This window comes from Cryptotermes secundus, unplaced genomic scaffold, assembly GCF_002891405.2.
Source record: "Cryptotermes secundus unplaced genomic scaffold, Csec_1.0 scaffold159, whole genome shotgun sequence".
In the NCBI taxonomy this organism is placed as follows: domain Eukaryota; kingdom Metazoa; phylum Arthropoda; class Insecta; order Blattodea; family Kalotermitidae; genus Cryptotermes; species Cryptotermes secundus.
In genome coordinates this window covers 1,672,451-1,695,074 of record NW_019725416.1, presented here as the reverse complement: position 1 = coordinate 1,695,074, position 22,624 = coordinate 1,672,451, and the positions used below count along the sequence as shown (strand labels likewise).

The window sequence follows — 22,624 nt, the reverse complement described above, 5'->3', positions numbered from 1 at the left end:
GACGTAGCGATCGGGAACCCTGAACAGTTTTAATATTTTTACGATTGACATTTGTCAATATATATGATGGACATATATTTTAGTTATTTTAAAGTGAAGACAAGGCATACAATGTACTAGTTTGACGTGAATTGAGTAGCACCTGAAGATGGCATTCTTATGCCGAAACATGTAGTGAAAGTGAGAGAAGAAGATAGATAAGTGTATGCACTGCAAGACGGAATAAACAAATCATGAACTTAAATCAGTGCAACAGGACGCTAAAATATAACATTGTTGAATAAATAAGTTTAAAAAAAAATAAGTTCGGTTTCTTTTGGGTACCCCCTCATATGTATCTACCACAGATAACTTCCCTAAAGGCAAGATGTTTAGACCTCACCATAGCTCAAGAGGTTAGTCACTAGCTTCCCACCGTGGCAGTCCGGGTTCAATCCCAGGTCTGGTCAAGTGGGATTTGGGGTGGACAAAGTGGCGCTGGGGCAGGTTTTCTCCGAGTACTTCGGTTTCCCCTGCCAGTCTTCATTCCACCAATTGCTCCACAATCACCTTCACCTATCAGTAGGTACAATAGGCCAGAAGTGGCCGCAGTACAAGGGACTTAGTCCCACCCCACTAGCAATAAAAAAAACAGTATTTGTCTTAATTGAGAATGTGAGGTTCCATCAGTCATTTTGCAAGATAACTCTAGTTGTCAGAACCAGAATGGGTTTCTGGATGGAAGAATGGTGGAGATGGTTATGAAACCTAGAAACAGGTCATCAGTGAGGTGTGAGGCAGGTTAACAGATTCATGCGAATATTACAGCTTGCAGATAAAACAATAATCATTCTTTGTTCGCATTCACAATTAATAGATGCTGGTTACTTTTCATTGTTACACATCTAGTAGTTTGACAATGCTGTTTCCCTGTATAATCTGATAATCTATAAGTCTGGACTCCCCTCAGCAAGTTCATGTGTTAACACAGATGTAAATAATTGATTCTGTCTATCAACAGCTTTCATGGGATTTGTTTTAGTGGTGTAGACCTTCAGCCTACAACTCAGACATGTCAAAATTTTAAGGTAATTGGCATTAAGGTCAGCTGAATTAAGCCAGGTCCTCTGTGACATGATGTGCACTACCTTATAAAACTTGTATCTTTATTCAGCTCTCCAGTGCTGCCCCTGTCAACCAAAACACTGGTTGAAGCCTTGCTAGAATTATGATAGGATATTAGATTTATCTTAGCCTTAGGGTCTGTGTCTTTACTGGCTGGGATATAGAGTGTATGCTGTCCTAAATTATCATGTTACCTAGGGTGCAATGCAGCTTACATATTTTGTTAGCAGCCTCTGTAGTCTAGGGGTAACGTTCCCACCTCATGACTCAAGGTACGCAGGTTCAAACCCAGTGGAGGTCGTGGAATTTTTAAGGGCGGAGAAATTCAGGGAACAAGTCCTCCTGGAGGGACTTTAAGCCGTGGGTCCCGTGTCATAGATTTACGGCACGTAGAAGATCCTCATGTCTCTAGGAGACCTCTGAGCAAAATTAGGTAAAAAGTTTCCCGCCCAAGTAGTTTCCAATGCCTCCGGTAGATGGGGGAAGTATCGGGTACCACTGCCAGTAGAGGGGCCAAACTCGCTGGCTGAACGGGGCTGATAGCAAGCACCAGTATCAGAAGGGTATGGCGACTAGTAGAATATCAAAGTGGGACGTACAAGAGATCAACAACTGGTTGCGGTGCATGGGGAAACCCACCCCCTCCAATAATGAATAATGAACGAATATATATTTTCTTACACTTAGATGTATCAGAGTGTTGTTGAAGGGGTGCTAAAATGGGAGTTTATTCACTCCTGGTGTCATTGCATCAAATTTTCAGGCCTGGCAAAATTTGCACAGGGAAACCAGTTTCCATGTTGCTTACATCTCTTCAGGCTGCACTAAAGAATATAATTTTTGGTTTCCAGTGGCTGCATTTGGGATCATTTAACCCATTTTGCTTCTTGCTTCCCAGTAGAGAGCACCCAAGTTCTTGCTTTGTTTGGGAAGGTTTGCTGCTCATTTTGCACTACCCAGGGGACACGTATGACTTAAAGAATGTCATGGACGCGAGCAACTTTGTCCCTAGAATATAATTGTTTTATCACAAAATTTGGACCTGGGACATTTAATTACTGAAATGCTAGATTGATTATGGTTGATAGTTTGTAATGTTATATTTATTTATATGTGAAGCATTCATAGTTGCAATTAATGTTCATGTTTTTTATGTTAAATTAAATGTGTGTATCATTATTGACCAGTGTTCAAAACCATGTGGAGGAGGAGTTATGTCTCGGAAAGTTCTGTGCTTCATTGAAAACAAAACTGTTGATGCCAACAACTGTGACCCTAGTCTAATTCACTTCTCTTCTGAATCCTGCAATAATCATCCCTGTAGTAAAGGTGAGTGATTTTTTACCACACAATGCATTCATAGTGGTTGTCTGTGGCTGGTTTAAACATGTTGTTTTTGTGGGTATGATTTCTGTTGCTTGTCTGTCACACAGACTGTTAATGCCTGATAATAAGGTTCTTGTTATGTTAAGGAAAAAATTATTGCTCCTTTCCATTCTTCTTCTGGCAAATAAATATTGGATTTTTTGCACAAAAGTAATTCTTTTTTATTCTCAGAGACAATCTTTGAGTTATGTTTTTGTTAAGTGTTGTGTAATAAGAATGTAATTATCTTCAAAACAAGTCTGCACTAATGATTCCATGTTCTGAAATGGCACACAGTATTTTTACTGTAAAGACATATCCATAGTACTTTCATAGCCACTTAGCACAATAGCAGTCATAAGGGAGCAAAGACTCTATGACACAGGAAAATGTCACGTCTATGCGTGTACTGTCCTAGGACTATTATCTTTGGGGATACTTTACACTAGCCCACACTGTACATGTCAGAATATCTGCATAATGCTTTTATCATTATTCACTCTGCAGACTAGTGTGTGATCTGTTGACAGTTTCAACATAAAAATCTGATGCAACAGAATTGTAATCCTGTAGCAGTGGATCTGTGTAAGTTTAAAAAGTGACAGTTGTGGACTTGTATTTAACCTGAAGAATGTCAGCAGTTTGGGGCATGCGGTAGCATATTTGGTTGAGGCACTATGCTACAAGCCGGAAGGTCACGAGATCAAATCCTGATGCGGCAGCTTTCTTAAATTTATCTAATCCATCCAGCTACATTTTGGCCCTGGAATCAACTCAGCCTCTAACAGAAATGAGTACCAGGGGGTAAAGGGTGACCGGCACGTAAGGCTGACAACTTCACCGCCATCTGTGAGCTGATTGTCTATAAAATGTGGGATCCTCGACATCTCACAAAGCTATGGGCCTCCACAGCCTGTTATAGGGATAGCTTTACATTTACCTATCTATGTCAGCAGCTTACTCTGGTGTTTTAATTATAGAGCCTGCTGGACCGTCTTGATAGATTTCCGTGTCTTTCTTCAGTATATGACAAACTGTTGACATAAAATTATTCTCAGTTCCCACCAAGTTTATAGAAGAATTTTAATATCAAACTAGAGAGTAACTGGTTGTTACATATACCTGTACAAGTATGAATGTATCACTTTAGAGGATTATTTACTTTTCCAGATCAGATCATGCCCATGGAGCCAGCACATATTGTGAGTGAGGAAGAAGAGGAAGAATGTGAAGAAGAGACAGATGGGACTGTTATCACCATGGACACAACACTGGGACTAGACGAATCAGTAAGTTTAAGAGTACTATCTTCTGAGATATGATGCCATGTAGTCCGCTGAAAGTCAACCAGCATTTCACACTGGTATCTTGCTTGGCTTATTTGACCCTGAACATGGAGGCCATATGTTATTCTGAAACACTGGTTGACTTCCAACAGACTATATGGCTTCGTATCCCAGAAGATAATACTCTTTATAACCACTGTCAAGAGAATTCTATAATTATAACTTGATTCTTCCATAGTATATATAACCATTCTGCACCATATATGTATGTGTAAACAAAAATAGATTTTTCTTGGGGTGGGGGGGATTTTAATATTAACTTTTGTTGTCTGGCAATAGAGGATTTTAAATCCTGTAGATCTGTGGGGGCTAGCAGCAAGATTTTAAATCGAGGAGTTATTCAATTATATGTACATCGTCAATAATGCAACAGTGATATTTAAAATAAATAACATAAAAGACACCTAAAACATGTTCTTTGCTAAAAGTGTAGCTTTTATACTTTAAAGTGTTATTAAATGTTATAACATGTCATTAAGACACTACATGTATATCATTTACACTAAAAGTGACTGTTAAATACTTTAGAATGTCTTTAATTTATATCATATGTTCTTCTAATTTGCAACATGCTTCGGCCACACATGGGCCATCATCAGGCAAACTTTTGATTGGTGAGGTGACCACTGTACTGTCCGCTTGTCTTCCGTGCTCTCCGGCTCGTCTTTTTTTTTGTTGTTGTTGTGTCACATATCTAGAACTCCGTTATTGTATTATTTTTTGCAGATCTCACAGTTTTGTGTGTTGTTTTCTGTTGTATGTGTGTCTTTAGTGCGGTCTTCTTGTATACAGAAAATTTAAATGCATTTTTGTTGGCAGGGTGTGACTCCAGTGTCTGGTGCCACAGATTCTGAAGGTTCAGGTGAACTGGACATCTTTTCATCAGAAGTTGTTCCATCTGATACTGCATCATCAGGTGTCACCACAGAAGTGTCTCCTTTGACATCCAGTAGTGACTTCTCATCTGTTAGTACAGAGTCTGGCATCTCTGGTAGCAGCACTAGTTCCTCAGAATCATTTGCCACCAGTCCATCATCCATTCAAGAAGCAATCTCTTCATTCAGTGGTTCCAGTTCTGATGCTGCAAGCGTATCTGACGATGTTATGCTCAGTGATTCAACTGGTGTATCCTCTGATCATGAGAGCACATTTTTCAGAGCTTCTGATAGTTCTGGTGTAACACTGAGCTCAAATGTCTACAGTTCTACAGATTCAGTTCCTTCTAATAGTGATAGCAGTGGCAGTACTTCATCTAGTGCAAGCCTAGATGCATCCACTGCTAGTTCACTGCATAACTCAGATCCTACAGATGTTGGAAGTTCATCAGAATTTTCTACTGGTAGTGAAGCATCAAGCAGTACAGATTCTTCATCTGAGACAAGCTCCTCTGATTTTTCTAGTTCACATAATTCAGATGAGACTACTGAATCCACAGATTCCACCTCAGAAACAGTATCAAGTTCTGTTTCTAGTATTAGCACTTCTTCTGACATCACCCTAGAAACAGGGTCAGGAGATGAAGGTTCAGGCATGACCACTGGTTTGGATGTGGACACTGATATAACAAGTGTGTTTACTGGTTCAGGTATGGGAAGTACTGATTTTACGCATCCTGATATTGGCGGAGAAGTTGACCCAAATGCGATAGAAGAGAATGGTTCAGGGGACATTAAATATACTAGTGCTGTTACAGACTTATTATCTACCACTGAATCAGAATCTACAGAAAGCACATCAGAGAGTCCCCTTTCCTCAACAGAATCCACAGTTAGTTCTAGTACGGAAGCAACAGAAAGCTCCTTATTTACAACAGATTCCTCTGTATCAAGTTTTGGAAGTACCACAGAGATCATGGAAGAGACAGCTAGTGTTGCAACATCAATATCATCATCATCAGAGAGAGAAGAGACTAGAAGTACTTCAGAGTCAGTGTCAGAAGAGTACACAAGTACTACACAGTATACTTCATTAATAAGCACTACTGAAGTAACAACTACAGAGGAGTACACTCCTACAGAGTTATCAGGAGGAACGACATTAGAATCAGAAGGTAAGACATGATCCAATAAATAGAAACAGATTAGCAGATCAGGACTTTTTAATCCAAGATGTGTGGTCATCTCCTATGCAGAACACTTATCAGACTGAAGATGGAGTTGATACATTCCTCTGAAAGGTCAGTTAACACCACATCTACATGGCGCCACATCCCAGAAGACTGCTTTCTTCGTAGTCACTGCCGTGAAAACCTCAAATCTTACACTTATCAGACTGTTTGAAAGCTTTTCCCATGTGGAGGTATCTGCAGTTGAATCTAGAAATAAATCATGCTTCAGTAATTAAATACTTTCATGAACAGATCAGTAATTGCAGGTGTGAAGCTTGATATAATCACTTTTTTTTCTTCATCATGCTTGTCAAATACTTTCAAAATTTATCCCACAACTCCTTTGTTCTATTTTACAGTGGAAAAACTGCATAAGGAACATTGACTGCAAAGGAAGTAGCTAACTTCTAGGCTTAACATGTTCTCACATTTCTTTCTTATTTGGTCAGAATTTTCAAAGGTACCTGCTTCAGTCCTTCGAAGTGTATGGAGTTTTTGTGCTCTTTGTATAACTTTATCATAGGTCTGAAATTATCATCATGTTGATTATTTCATATATAGTACATATTGTGCATGATACAAGTAATGTAAGGAAGTGCTGCGTACGCATACGTGCCGGTCAAAGTAACCAGCAGATCCTGATCTTCTTCCACCATCATTTCAACAAGTGGAAGGTTCAATGAATGGAAAACTTTCAGTTGCTCCTGTTTTTGCCCAGTCTTTTATCTTTGTCATTTATAAATTTTTACCACTTATCACAGCTTGAAAGAATAACATAAAGTTCTGAGAGGAACTCATAAAGCCTGTTTTCCTGATGCACACATTTGCAGTCATACAAGTCCTGTGTTGTTAGTGTTATACTTAGGTAATACAAGTTTATGATCCAACAGTAAAACGAATTCTGTTACCATATTCATAATTGTTGACTTTCTTACACAGTTTTTTGTATATTTATCATCGGTATTCATAAAAATATATCATATTCCTAAGTCTAGTGTTCACTTAGTTATCACAGTCAAACTAAGAGCCCAANTAGATAATTCTTTAACTCTGATTTAAACTTTTTAGTATCATTGCCCAAGTTTTTAATACTTTGTGGCAGATTGTTGAACACTTTTATGCCAGTAAAGTATTCATCGGTATTCATAAAAATATATCATATTCCTAACTCTAGTGTTCACTTAGTTATCACAGTCAAAGCCCAATTAAAATATCACAGGGCCATTCTGGTTTACTTTCAACAAAAGTATTACCTTGACAGAAGTTTCATATATTTTGAGGACCTATTGCTGTACATCAATTCAGATCCTATATGTAAGTTGTTCTATGTCTCTTCTGTGTTACAAGTTTGGGTTTCAACCATGCTATTATTGTATGAAAGTAAAATGTATGAGGTTGGGACAGTTCACAGCAGCATAACATTTATACCAAGGTTTGTGAAAAGCAGGCTGTTGTTTCCACATTTTACAGGGAAGGTGACACACACGATCACACACTGTGATAGTATTATAAGTTTAGTTCTCCTCCTCAAGACAGAGGTGTAGGCTAACAGTGATATTTAATTTCAATTAAATTCTAAAATAATACACAACATGACATTTGAGAACCCAGAATTGTATGTATCATGGGTGTCACATTGAAGTAGGCTGGCGTGTGTGCTTCACAACAGTCCACAGTAGGACAGCAGCATGTATCCTTCCAAAATCTGGATTTGAGATGAACAGTGGCTTGTAATATATAATTAATTTTTTAAATGATTCACAGAAGATACTGAAGGGACCTCTCCAAGTCCTATTGAAGTGGCAATCACCAAGGAACAGAAAGTGAAAAAGTGCAAAAGGAAGAAGAAGAAGCCTAAACCAGAGGCTATCAAATGTGAAGACACTAAATTTGGCTGTTGTCCTGATGGTAGCACTGTTGCAGAAGGTCCATTCAGCAAAGGTGTGTGAGTGTCGCCAAGAACTGAGCACATTTAGGTTATCAGTTTTATATTCAATACCATGAATTTATAAATCAGGAAATTGGACTATGCTACAAGCGGTAAGGTTGCAGGGTTAATTCCCAATGAGGTCACTGGATTTTTTAATTGATCTAATCCTTCCAGCCATGCTGTGGCCCTGGGTTTGACTCAGCCTCTCAGGAATCTTCCTGGGGGGTAAAGAGTGGCCAGCGTGTAGGGATGACAATCTCACCGCCATCTATGAGGGCAATGTCTAGAAAATGTGTGAGCCTTGATTTCTCACAACCCTATGGGCCTCCCTGGTCTGTAACAGGAACAGCTTTACCTTTACCTTGAATTTATATTATTGCTTGAATTCGAGAGATGAAGGCGATTCTTGTGTATTTATGCGTGTATATAATTTAAGTGCTTGTAATTGTAGCATGCAGCATATGAAATGGCTAATGGTGGATCATGTTACTTATATTCAGGAGGGACCTGGTTTGATTCTTGAGTGTCTTAATTATATTTCTATCCTTGAGCTTTAACATGAGCAAAGGCTTCATGCTTTGCCATCATAGTATCGTCATCAGTTTTTCATGAGTTGATAAGGCATTGAATCTGGATCTATAAGAATGGGAGATGACTGATTCAGAGTTTATTGCCTCTGAATATCCTACAGGAAATCTAGAATTGGAATCTCATTTAATGATATACAGTTTATAAAACATAATTAACTAAAGTAGGAATCAAACAAGTGACAAAACATGGTGTTTTCAGGTTGTCCTCAACCAAAAACTTGTGAGGAGACTGAATATGGTTGCTGTCCTGATGGTGTATCTCCTGCTAAAGGCCGAAAGAAAGAAGGCTGCCCTCCAACTTATTGTGAAGAGACCTTATTTGGCTGCTGTCCAGATGGCATTAGCATAGCAGAAGGGAATGACAATGAGGGCTGCGAAGAATTGCCTGTCGACTGCAAGGATACAGAGTCAGTAATTAATCAATTAATTAATTAAAAAATCGTGTTTATTAAATCTTTCAGCTTATTAATGAGAGACCTGAAACACTGAAACACAGTTCAACTGCTCTGGAGACTTGTTATGTTGGAAATATTGTAATTTTCACATTCTTGAAAACTAACTACAACAGCTACAGCAAGTCTGGCTTATACTTAGATAAATATGCACCAAAGTCCAACTACAGATTAAACCTAGCGCCCTCTGAAGGTGATTTGTTATTTTACCATGTGCTGATAAATATTGATAACTACAGTCATCAAGCTTACAGATTTTGTGTTTGATATGATAGATTTGGATGCTGCCCAGATGGAATTACTGCAGCGGCGGGAGACAGTGGCATGGGGTGTTTTGAGTGTGAAGGCTCTGCTGATTGTGACACATGTAATGCAACAAAATATGGTTGTTGTCCAGATGGTGTAAGAGCAGCGACAGGTCCAGAGTTATCAGGATGTGAAGATCTTGAAGGTTGGATGTAATCTCTTATTATACCGTATACCAGCAGATGTTGAGTTATGTTACCATTTATCGTGTGATATATGCCTCAGGCTGAAATAATGTCTGAGACATTATTTACTGTAGTCTCAGAAGTTAAGTAGGTTTTATAATTCACTACTAAAGACCTGAACCATAACTTACACAGCTTATAATGGACAGATTTAACACATCAGTTCTCTAAAATATCATTCAGCATATATAATTATTCCAGCAAAGCTTTATATTTTGTAGAGCTTTAGAAATTTAAAATCTCCTTCTTTCTGAGCATTCAAAACACAGAATGAACCATACTCTTTAAATTACATTTGAATAATAGTTAATTTTACTTCTAGAGGGTGATCCTATATGATGGAGATGTATAAACTGGTTAGACATCACAACATGCTGCATTTTAATGCAGAATAGCTGAAATTGGGTCATAGAGGTCAAAATAAGTTTTGTATGTCATTATAATTATTTACCATAAATTTATGAGGATCCTCATTCCTTTTGCCATTTTAAAGAAAAAAGAAAATGTCAGTGTTCATGTTTTTATTCTGGACAATAACCCCAGTGTATTGCATTGATGATGCTTCCAGTCTAAATCTGATAAAATGAAACAGTGAAAGTTTCTCTGCTGCTACCTAAAGTGTGTGTAGGCAGACATATTCACACATGCTCTTGTGATAACTATCTAGCACAGACATATATCATATTTTACATGTTACATTCGTGTTATGCTACTTCTCACATCTGTAATGACGAGATGTAACTGGTAGTGTTGGTTGTGTACCTCAGGTTCTGGTGAACCTCCCACAGTAGAAGAGGTGGATTGTTCAAATGCAACTCACGGTTGCTGCCCAGATGGGAGAAGAGTTGCTGCTGGACCTAACTTTGAAGGATGTGGTGTTATCAATGTTGAAAATTGTACTGCATCATACTTTGGGTGTTGTCCAGATGGGGTTTCTCCAGGTATGTGACCAATATATTGAAACTGCTATCTGCATACACACATTCAGAGCAAAATTTGTAGAAATGAATTTCTTCATTGGCCATGGGCATTTTAATAGAATAAAATCTCATTCAAATAAACTCAAAGCCTGCAAAGTTATCATGCACGAAGGACAGGCTTTCAGTAGCAGGTTGTCTGTCTATTATAGTTTATAGTGTATATGAATTACTAAATTAATGCTTATAGTGTGTGTAGTATAGTTACACCTATGGAACAGTTAATGTAAATTTGGTTATCTGACAGTCACCTGATTCACCAAGAATTCTGGTTTTGGAGCGATTTGTGCCACCTCTGATATGTGGTCATGAGTTTCCAGCCAGAATACTGCATGCCCTTTGACCAGTAGAGTGGTTGGGTCAGTAGCTTTGATGCTTGATTTAGTGTGAAACAATAGGACTACTGTGAAATTGGTGGAGAAATAGGCATTTATCATAGAACATGATTAGACCATTTCAATGAAGAATTCAGAATGAAGCATTTCTTGGTCATGACAGTTGACACAGGACGAGAAAGGAAATTACTTTCCTGTGACTTCTGATTTTCTTGAAAAAGTAGAAATCAAAGGAAAATTTTAAAGATTCATAACAAGTGGCAAAACGTGGGTCAGTCATTATGACCCCAAAACTACATTACTTGTAAGTAATCATTTCATTTTTAGTTAAGATTTTTTCATGCTAATTAAAAAGTGAGGCACTGCAGCAGAAGACAAATTTCCTCTGTTTTCTTTCATTTCTATTTTGGAATGACTAGTGAAAGCTTCTTTGTTTACGTACCTATATATACCCACAGCTGACAGTCTTTGTAGTCAAAATTGCACCTCACAAATGAAAAGCATGTTTGCCATTCTTTGAACACATGTACGCTGTAGTTTGCACCACACTATGTGTTTTATTAGCTTTGGGTCCACGATATGAAGGGTGTCGCATGCCATGTGAGGATGAGCAATTTGGTTGCTGTAGTGATCGCATCACCCCAGCTCATGGACCCAATCAGGCAGGTTGCTGCCTCACGACTCGATATGGATGCTGTCCTGATAATATTCTCCCTGCCCAAGGACCTAATTTGGAAGGTAATCATACATATTCTTTCATTGTAATAAAAGTGCTTTGATACCAAATGTCAAGATGTGCATTTTTCCAGTTTTGCTATTAAGGAATTCGTAATGTTCAGCTTCATATTCAGTTTGGCATTTTGAGTTCTGACTTCCTTTCCAGTTAGGAAAGGGGTATGCAGTAGTGTAGTTCAGTTCACAATAAGGTTATTGGATTTTTCAGTTGACCTAAACTTTCCAGCCACATTTTGGTCCTGGGGTCGACTCAGCCTCTAACAGAAATCAGTACCTGGAATCTTCCTGGAGATTAAGGGCAGCCCACACATAAGGCTGACAGCCTCACTCCCATCTTTGAGCTGATTGTCTAGAAAATGTGGGAGCCTTGATGTCTCAACCCTGTGGGCCTCTATGACCTGTTATAGGGATAGTTTTACCTTTTTTTTCAGGTTAGGAAGGCAAAGTAAGAAAAATGGTTTAACGTAAAATGTAATCAGTAAAATAAACATATACAAAGAAAAATTACTCTGTTTGGAAGTTCACTTTGAATTCACATTTGTTTTTAATAAGAAAGGGTTCATTTTTATATAGAACAAGATTAGTTAAAGTAATTTAGATTCCTACACATGTAAAACATTTTTATAGCATTTTTATAACGTTACATTTTGATTTCATATTTATTTTGCATTCATACTGTTACAACTGCAACACTTGAACAAGTCAACTCACCAAATACATCATTGTCAAAAGCTCCACAATCCTAGAATGTATCAGACTAAAAACAAAAACTATGCTCGCCCTACAACATCACTAAGAATTTTAAAAATATAACAATAACTACTACAATTCCCAATTTTGATGGGTAACATCTCACCATATATAATTGCAAAATGAAGCATCGATAACTATGTTATTAGTAATTTCTTCTCCAAAATAAGAGACAGTAATCTAGGACATGATGGGGGAGGAAGACTGGAAATAATTAAAATATAATTTCATTCCTAGAAGCAGTACAGAAGACATGCTAATCTTTATTCGTTCAACAGTCAGTTAATTAAATACAGATCACAAAGTGAATGATTATAGAAGTGTGAAAACTTTCGAATAGTCTGTTGTGTAGGTGAGAATTGTATATAACTGAATGATAAATGAACATGAGAAATCAACCACCTAATCCCATTGATCAGAGTTATTGTTAAGAAGCTGTGCTCAAATACTCAAGAAATTTCCCATCTTTTTGTAGATCCCAAAGTTTTATTATGATGTTCAAAAGAGATAAGGGGAATTATAAGTAAGGATAAATATTTGTTTAAATCCAGGGTCTAAATTGTAACTGGATACTAGCACAATTCATTGTGCTATTATTTGGATATTTAAAATTTGTTCATATATAACTTAAAAGAAAATATTTACATAATCCTGTCATCATATGGCGAAATTCAGCCTGAAATTTCCTTATCATTCTCCTAAAGTGAGAATAGTTAGGTGAAGTCCTACGTAATGGCAGTAGTCACTGTTATTAAGAATCAGTCATTGTACAAATTATAAGACTGGTTTTCTTATAGGTTGTGGCTGTCAGTACAGTGCTTATGGCTGTTGTCCAGACAATGCAACAGCTGCCCGTGGTCCAGATGCAGAAGGCTGTGGATGCCAATACACCAAATATGGTTGTTGTCCAAACCGTTACACTCCTGCAGCTGGACCTGAATTCCAAGGTTGTCCATGCTACACATATCAGTTTGGTTGCTGTCCTGATGGTGTAACTATTGCTAGAGGTCCCTACAATCAAGGTTTGTCCAAATTTCAATAGCCTTTCATAAATATTATGCATGAAATTAACCGTAAAAATGCTCCAGTTAATATTTAAGACAGATGTTACTGAACTAACTCACTTCATGTAGCTCAGCCCTTCTTGAGAAGCTTCCAATTGTGCGGCTACTCAAGAACTTCCCAGCAATTTATGGAACCCAGGTGTTCATTACCGTGTTCACAACAGCCCTCCCCTTGTCCCTGTCCTGAGCCAGATCAATCCAGTCCATACCACCCCATCTTATCTCTAAGATTCATTTTAATATTATCCACTCACCTATGCCTTCATCTTCCTCTTGGTCTCTTTCCTTCTGCCTTTCCCACCAATATCCTATATGCATTCATCTTCGCCCCATTCATGCTACATGTTCAGTCCATCTCATTCTCCTTGACGTGATCATTCTAATTATAATCGGCGGAGGGTACAAGTTATGAAGCTCCACATTTTGCAGTTTTCTTCGGCCTCCCATCACTTCATCTTTCTTTGGTCCAAATGTTCTCCTCAGTACCTTATTCTCAAACATCCTCTGTCTATGTTCCTCCCTTAATGTCAGAGACAAATTTTTGCACCCATACAGAACCACAGGCAGAATTATAATTTTGTGTATTCTAATTTGTTATGTTTTTAGACAGCAGATGGGAAGACAAAAGGTTCTGGGCTAAATGGTAGCAAACATTACCAAAATTCAGTCTCCTCTTAATTTCCACTTGAATCAAATTTTGGTTTGTTTTTGTCATGCTGAAATATTTGAACTGTGCACATTTTCAAAACATCTGTTAGCTGTCTTTATGTCATGATTTTACCCTACATTCTGGTGACAAGACTGCAACATATACTTAGTTTTCTGTATCTCATTAACTTAAAAGTATTACAATATCAGGTTGTGGCTGTGAGAACACGGAGTTTGGTTGCTGCTTGGATGACAGGACTCCTGCCAGAGGCCCCAATAAGGATGGATGTGGTTGTGAGGCTTCTAAATATGGTTGCTGCCCAGATGGTGAAACAGAAGCTCAAGGAGAGAAATTTGAAGGATGTAAGGAAGTGCCAGTCATGGCTGGAGGTAAGTTAATAGTATGTAACTGTATTGTTATGTAAGTAATAGTAGAGAGAGTACATATTCTTGAAATGGGTAATAAAACTAGACTTTTTAATGTTCTTGTAATCTCGTTCTTGATAATTTCATATAAAACCTCGCCTAATATTTCTTAGAGAAATCTAAAGCACTAATAAATTATGTTACTGAATAGTGTGGGTTTTGATGGTGCAGAACAGTTTTCGATCAGGCCTTTATGTCAGATATTATACAGAGGAAATATTTTGCTGTCATGAGTACATAAAATGTATAAAGATTAACCCCTCCATCACACTATGCTGTCAAGCAGTATTTAAATTGCTGTGTATCATCCTGTTCACATGCTGTACAAAATTTCTCATACTTTATAAACTAGCCAATAGAATTGAAGAAAGTGTTTGGAAAAATTAACAATATTACAGTCTTTATCATTTTTACACTCTTTTGCATGCTGGCTAATGGGAAGCATGTACAGAACTAAAGTAAGTAGCCATGTTTGTTTACTGACAAGTATAAAACTGCTGTTTTATAATGAAAACTTCTGTCTATGTATAGAAATTCTCTGGTAAAACAGTAAATAGAAATGTCATGATCCATAGACCATGTTGGAATTCATGTAGCTTTAATATATCTCAACAGAGAGCAGCTGTAAATAAATCTTTGACATGCTGCAGGCAACCTATTTGTACACATACAACCACTTCAACTGCAGGGTTGTGATTAACATACAGTGGGTATGGGGAACTGCTTTAAAGGGTTAAAATTAAATCATTGCTTATCAAGGACACTTTCTTGTGGTGTAAGATTTGTGAAAGCATGTAGCTGCCTGTGCACCTTCATCTTCTAGAGATTTAGAATTCTGTGTTCCCACCATATTGACATGGAGCGATGCTAAGTACAAGAATAATCTTATTTTCTCCTGTATGTGTTATTTGAGTTTCCCAGCCACACACTTTTAGTGCCACACTAGGTTAAAAGATGTGAACCGTGGCATTTCTATCATACAGGAAGTTCATGGCATAACAAATGTGGCATTTTGACCAGATCTGATGCCATTCACAGCATATTCACTCTTCTTACATTATTTTGAATGCTAAATGAGGAAAAGTTTAAATGGAGGATGTAAACAGTAAAATAATTAGGCTGTGGCCATATAAGGTGAACATTATGTAAGGAAAACTTCAAATTGAAGAGTACACATATTTAATGAGATCAGCGGCTGCAATGGAAGGTTGTAATGTAGGTGGAATAATCCATATGTAAAAGACCAAAGCTTACTATGTTGGAATGTATATTAACAGAGTTGGTAGTAGTTATAAATAGGATGGAAGATGGCAATGAAAGGTTTTATTAGGAGGTATGCCTGAATTTGTATTGCAGTTACACTTCAGCTGAAAAAATTCATAGTGTTTCTGTCGGGTTCAGGACTGTGTACTGCGTCATTTCTGTCATGCGTACCACCCTACACGTGACAATATTTATGAGGAATTTCTGTTTGTGTAGTAAATGTCTTGTTGTAACATCCTCAGAGGCATGCAGGCAAGATAAAGATCGAGGCTCCTGTCGAGATTTCAAAGTGAAATGGTTCTTTGACATGGAATATGGAGGTTGCTCTCGTTTCTGGTATGGAGGTTGTGAAGGAAATGATAACAGATTTTCAAGTCAGGAAGAATGCAAAGGAAAGTGTGTGGAGCCTCCAGGCAGGGGTGAGTGCCATGTAATTAGCTCTTAACAGCGAACAATATTTGAACACTGTTTTCAGTAGTTTTAAAAAGTGTATTTTAACTGTGATTCTGTAGCACAGCAGTTTTCTCATAATTTAAAGATATATAATTAATCTCCCATGTTTTTAAAATATCAAAAATGATTAGTAATTTTTATCATAAATTTTTTTTCAATTTATTTGATGCAATAACATCACCTATATCATTTTTGTGTATTAGGTTGATAAATAACAATTATAAGATTGTTATTTTGAAGTGTTGTTTGTGTTTCATGTTGTAACTAGTATTTCATATACTGTAACCAATGCTGATTGATAATATAGACTACAAGTATTTAGTATGTGTAAGAGTATCCACTTGACATCAGTGGTACAAGATTATCATAAGGTTTGACGGGTTTAGCTGATGTTGACTATCACACAAAAGTTGTCATTTTAGGGATACATGGAATCATGGGTGTATAAAAATTAGTTTCAATATTGAGCTGCATATACACAGAATATGCACCTAAGGTAATATTTATTTATAATTCTAGATGCCTGCTTCCTGCCAAAGATTGAAGGCCCTTGTGAGGGCTATTATCCACATTGGTATTATGACACAGAGAGAAAACAGTGTGGTCAGTTCATCTATGGTGGTTGTCTAGGCAACAACAATAGGTTTGAAACAAGAGAAGAATGCCAAGATGTCTGTGTAATTCCAGACACATTGGGTAAGTTTCCTTACAGCATCAGTATTAGTTGTGACAGTACTATAAGAACATTGGTTCATTATCAATGACAGTATCTATTAAATAAATACAGTTTATGATTACAGAATTCAGTTCTGTACATCTGAAAATTATTTCTGTATACAGTTGCTGAGTTTGTAATCTTAAGCTCTTTAATTGAAACATGAGCAATTCATGAGCTAATCAAGAAATGTCATTCTTTTTATGGAGCTTGAAACCGCCTCTGTGGTCTAGTGGTCAGAGTTCCTGGCTACAGATCCAGAGGTCTTAGTTCCATTCCGAGCGCTACCAGATTGGAATGGTCTGGATTGGGGTCCATTCAGCCTCGTGATGAAAATTGAAGAGCTATTTCAAGGAAATAGCGGCTCTGGTCTAGAAAATTGAGATTAGCGGCCGTTGGGATTCATTCCACTGACCACATGACACCTTCTATCCGCAAAAGTTGGCACTAATTTCGCTGACAAGCGGCAGTTGCTCTGTCGGTATAATTCGCTTGTGAACTAAAATCATGGAGTTTGTTTTGTTTGTTTTTATGGAGCTTGAATGTTCATCATTGTGTTCAGAAGGGTCTACCAGAAGACACTATTGGTTCATTCAGTCCAAACCAGTCCACACCGTTATACTTTATGTCTCTTAAGTCTTGTTTAATATTCTCCAGTTTATGTCTAGATCTTCATTTGATTACCTTAATAATGTTTGGTGCACAATACAAATTTTGAAGCTTGCTATTGTTTTGTTTTGTCCATGCTACTGTAATTTCATGTTTCCTAGTTCAGAATATTCATCTGAGCATCCTGTGCTCAAACACCCTCAATGTATGTTCTTTCATTAGGTGAGAAGCAAAGTGTCACATCCTTGTGAAATAAAAGATAAAAATGTAATTCTGTACATTTTAATCTTTAGGTTTTTAGATAAGTGACTGAAGTTTAAAGGGTCTGAATGAATGATAGCAAGTATTCCCAAAATGTGATCTGTTTTATGAATATTAAAAAACATTTCAAAGCATGTGTCTATTTTAATCATTCCTACCATCTCTATTTTAATGATTTATTATTTCTGTTCGAGTTTTAATTCTTGCTGGCTTTGTAGATCTCATCTGTGAACCTTTTAGCTTAACTTTCTCCATTGCAGTATTGTGGAAAAATCGTTTGTGTAATTTTCTTCTTACTTTGAATTTTATCGTATTACTTCCATATGTATCATTTAATTTTTGCAAACAGAAAGTTCTGGAAATGATAAAGAAGAAATATAACATTGATGGTTCTATGTGATATACATTTTATCCTAAGAAAACGTTATGGTTAAGCATTAGTTGAAGAATCATTGAAGCATTATGTGTGTCCCAGATGTATGCGATCAGCCCAAAGCTGAAGGACCTTGCCGAGGCAACTTCTCTCGCTGGTATTATGACCAAGATTTGCGCATGTGTCAGGCGTTTACTTACGGTGGCTGCCATGGCAATAGAAATAATTTCCACACTGAATCAGCATGTCAACATCAATGTTTGCAACCTGGCAGAAGTCGAGGTAAGTATTGAAATGCTCAGTAACTTTCATGGTATGGAATAGAACAGGAAGCTGTGCAGTGTTGTTCTATGTTTGGCAGCTTAAGTGCAGAACATGGTCACCACTACTAGTGGCCAACAGAAGTCTCTACAGCCAGTACTGCTATCCAATACTATTACCCAACAGACAACCATTTCCTTCTGCTGTATTCTGGAAGGGAAACTTTGATGTGCTCTCTGGTATACGCTCTGTGTTATATTTATCAGTATCTGTCTCTGTACTGCTTAACATGATGCACTGATTGACTGTTAAATGATAATCTTGTGGCATGTAAGAATTTGTGTTAGTATGTATTATGTTATTAAGTTACCAGTATTTTAGATCCCATACAGTTGACACTTCCTCTAATGTCTTTTAGGTTAGGTACTTAAGTTACTTATATTTTAGTTTCTGTACCATTAATATTTATTTCTCATACTCCTTATCTGTGCTGCCCTTGCGTAATAATGTTATATTATTTGAGCTGGGTATGGTGGCTCACTGACACCTTTGGTTACCATATTCTGGTATTATTCCTTATCTGTGATGTTTGATAATTGTTAATTTATTTAACATCCATAACTGTTACACGGTCACAATTGGACAAGTCAGTTGAAACAACCAAACATTATATGTCAACAACTCTTACAGAATGTACAAAACAATATACAAGAAAATGTACAATACAGTCCCTTTTTGATCAATATCCCCTTGTTATAGCTTACCAACCATGGATGACAACTGCCAGCAATTCAGTATAAAGCAACAGTATACTTAAACCACCAAAAACACAAGTCAGCCATGTAAAACAAAGCATCATACATTTAGTGAAGATAGCAGTCCAAAGACTGTCTATATACTTTAATATCATATGAAACTAACTCATATTACCAAACTACCATCTATCATTTTTAATGAAAAACACTTATAGAGAAGAAAAACAGTTCTATAATAAAAAATTTTCAATTTATTTTTAAAAACATTAAATTTCCTATTATTCATAATTCAGAGGGTAAGTTGTTTTGCATTTTTACTCCCATATTAATTACACTTTTTTACAATGAGCAGTGTTGCATAATTGGACATACAAATCCTGTTTCCCTCTTATGTTTTACTTATGAATAATGGAATATTGAGTGAAATAGATCTTATTCTTTTTTATAAACCACAAGATATCAAAAAATATATATATATATAATGAAGTTATAATTAAACTCTTAAAATCACCAAACTTTTTCAAGACACCTTGTTTTTAACTCCTTTAATAATAAGTCTTAGCCCTCTTTTTCTGTATTTAAAATACTGCATTACTGTCATTTAGAAAATGTACTCCCCTCCAAATATAATACCATATTTTTAGTATAGATTCAAATTTTGCAAAATAAACATTTCTTAGTACAGGTATACTTACTGAGACATGTAAGGATTTAATCAAATAAAAAGCTTTGTTCAATTTTTGACAAAGGTATTTTATATGAGTGCCCCAGCTTAAGTTTCCTGTGATATGTATGCCTACAAATTTAAAATTTGACAAATAAGTTATTTCTTTGTTATTTAAATACAGAATGCTCCTCAACCTAGAGGACTCGCATGACTTTAAATGAATAAAATCTAATTTCAGTTCATATTTCAGGCTTTCTTTCCAGAAACATCGTAAGAAAGATTTCTCTTAATAGGATCTGCAATGGAAATATATCACTCCTATATCATGTATGGGATTATTTGGTAGCTTTATTTTCATCATCCTTCCACTAATAAATAATAGAAATAATAATAATAATGCATTTATTGTTATGACAGCATTTTTGTTTTGATAATGATGGTTATAATATAATTCTTCAGATAGTTTAGTCATTGCTTACAATAAAGTAATACTATTTGATACAGCACTAGCATTACTACAGTGATAGTGTCAGTGCTGTAGTTGTTGTTGATAATCATAATCATAACCATAATCATTACAACCACAACTGTCATCACCATCTCATCATTATCACTGTTTTCATCATCATCATCATCTTCATCTTCATCATATGGTATTAATATTAGTATTATTATGTTCCTCATAATTTCTTTTGATAGGTTCATCTCACTGTTGTTTTATCAAACAGGGCAAGTGAGGAAATCTACACACACTTGAACAATTCTGGTATGTTTGCTCTGTTATTGCCTTTAGATTTTTGAATGCTAAATTTTGAGACTATGTTGCAAATAGTATAAAACAGTTAGTTCAGTTGAGCAAGTTCCTCCAGTGTAAAATTTTGTCAGAATCAGTCCATCACCTCTTAAGTTAGATGAGATAGCACAGCTTCAAAATCCCCTCTTTTGTTTCTGTTGTTGTTTAAAAGTGATGATAATTTTGGAAAGGGCATTGGGTATAAATTGTGCATTCAACTTTCTCTGCCATTTCTGTTCAAAACATTATTCACTACAGTAGAGATTCAGCAGCTTAAACTCAGGATGTAAAATATGTACATCCCCATGTAAATGCTTATTACTGTTGTCCACTTTTAACCAGAATTGGAATATGTCAATAAATTTTAGTAAACATTTCATCATTAAATTTATTGAAAATTTGTCAGTCGTTCTGAAGTTGATACATGTGGACAGACAAGACAGACAGACAGACAGGCATACCGAATCTACAGACAGATATACCGAAGCTAATAGGTAAAAATTCTAATTTTCACTGTGAAAATGTCAAAGCAAGAGTATAACCTCTTTCCATATGAAGTTAGGTTATGTTTGTAACAAAATGTCATAAAGGACAGAGTAGTCAACATTATGCCAGTTTTTGTTTTCCTCTTCACCACATACTTTGTTTCAGCAGTAATGGATAATTGTGCTCTTCCCAAGGACATGGGTCCTTGCCCAGGTGCTATTCTTCGCTGGTACTATGATGCCACAGAGAAAGTTTGCAAACAATTTATGTATGGGGGTTGTCAAGGCAATGGAAACAGGTTCAAAACTGAGGTGGAGTGCAAGAACAAATGCCACATTTCAAGTCATGCAAGTTTCAGAGGTATTCATTGTGTCACTGTCTTCTGTTCTTCAATGGGTGTTTGACCGGCTGTTGGTACCAGAATCTCTGTAGTACTTGCAAATCATTTTGTATAAATATCTGAATCTGTAGACTCACTTAGGAGCTGTGCATGAAATGGTGTTTTTTGTTCTTATGTAATTATTAGGTGGCTGTACAGAATATTATGAAGCTTGTAATGACATTGCCTGTGTTTCTGTTTCACATGGTGTCAAACATATTATTTGGCCATTATTCATGAACTGTAAGTCAGTTACTTGTATTTAGAAGATAGGAAGTTTCAGTGTCAGCTGGGTTACTGCAATATGCAGTTTTCCTCAGCCTCTCCAAACAGCTTTCAGGATAGTACCTTGAAATAAGGCAGGTCCTTATCTGCTCACCATTTATGGTAATCATCTTGTCATATTCAATGTTGTGTTACGTTTGTCATTGACACAGCAATACTAAAGGTTGTAAAAACCATAAAATAATGTTCTCAGTCATTCCTGAACACATACATGAAAACTTCGTAATAGCTGTATTTTATGCCTGATTGAAACTTGCATATTTCTGTATGCATCTGGTACACCACTTTGGTCCTGAATTATGTAGCAGTATATTTTGGGATGCAGTTCCATATAAATCTAACTATCCTAATTGGAAGGTGTTTTTTTATTTTATGATCCATTCTTAGCAAATGCTTGTATAATATCATAGAAAAAGCTTATACAGTCAGTGGACATATAAATCAAGACAAGATAAGTTGGATCAAAATTTATTTTAGATGTCATATTTTGATAAATTTAATCCAAGTTTTGCAGGAAATACTGGTGATGTGATTAAATTTGTAGAAGGCAGAAGCAATATGAAGTACGGCTCCTAATAATTCCTTTTTCTGCTACGTTGTGCACAGTTTTCGTAATCAGATGCTTCAGGATTTTACTCTTTTCCTGTACATATTTAAAGTGACATAGATCACCGTTGTTCATAGGTTGCTTCATTCTATTTTTTCCATCTGTTGTATTATGTATATAAATCCTTTGCAAATGATTACAGTTTGGGTCCATTCACATATCAGTTTCCTAACTACTAATATTTTATGCAGTAAATTTTATGTATATATCTGGCACTTTCTTTCCTGTTTTAGCTCTTGGTATTGATGGGCTGCTGTGATCTCTCATCCTCAGAGTTATTCTGCTAATGTTTCTGCCTTTGGGTAGTGATCCAGTGCTTTATATGTTATGATTACATGTTGTAACCACGTTAAGAGATGATAGATGTTCAATCTCTTGGTTTGGGTCTTCTCTTTTG

The 22,624-nt window shown here is 36.4% G+C and overlaps 1 protein-coding gene across 6 annotated transcripts in view; it reads left to right on the top strand.

Moving 5' to 3' along the window:
* Positions 1 to 22,624, top strand: part of LOC111863316 (papilin) — a 343,489-nt gene that overhangs the window by 290,596 nt on the left and 30,269 nt on the right. For 4 of the 6 annotated variants that reach the window (XM_033751010.1, XM_023849524.2, XM_023849522.2 and 1 more), the window contains 14 exons: positions 2,292 to 2,433; positions 3,640 to 3,758; positions 4,635 to 5,865; positions 7,687 to 7,863; positions 8,642 to 8,849; positions 9,170 to 9,345; positions 10,153 to 10,326; positions 11,262 to 11,435; positions 12,980 to 13,204; positions 14,105 to 14,284; positions 15,826 to 16,002; positions 16,556 to 16,732; positions 18,097 to 18,276; positions 21,125 to 21,316. In XM_033751010.1, coding sequence (XP_033606901.1) covers positions 2,292 to 2,433; positions 3,640 to 3,758; positions 4,635 to 5,865; positions 7,687 to 7,863; positions 8,642 to 8,849; positions 9,170 to 9,345; positions 10,153 to 10,326; positions 11,262 to 11,435; positions 12,980 to 13,204; positions 14,105 to 14,284; positions 15,826 to 16,002; positions 16,556 to 16,732; positions 18,097 to 18,276; positions 21,125 to 21,316 — 3,532 coding nt within the window. The remainder of the gene's footprint in view (positions 1 to 2,291; positions 2,434 to 3,639; positions 3,759 to 4,634; positions 5,866 to 7,686; positions 7,864 to 8,641; positions 8,850 to 9,169; positions 9,346 to 10,152; positions 10,327 to 11,261; positions 11,436 to 12,979; positions 13,205 to 14,104; positions 14,285 to 15,825; positions 16,003 to 16,555; positions 16,733 to 18,096; positions 18,277 to 21,124; positions 21,317 to 22,624) is intronic. The other 2 variants (XM_023849525.2, XM_023849523.2) reach the window with 1 other exon arrangement.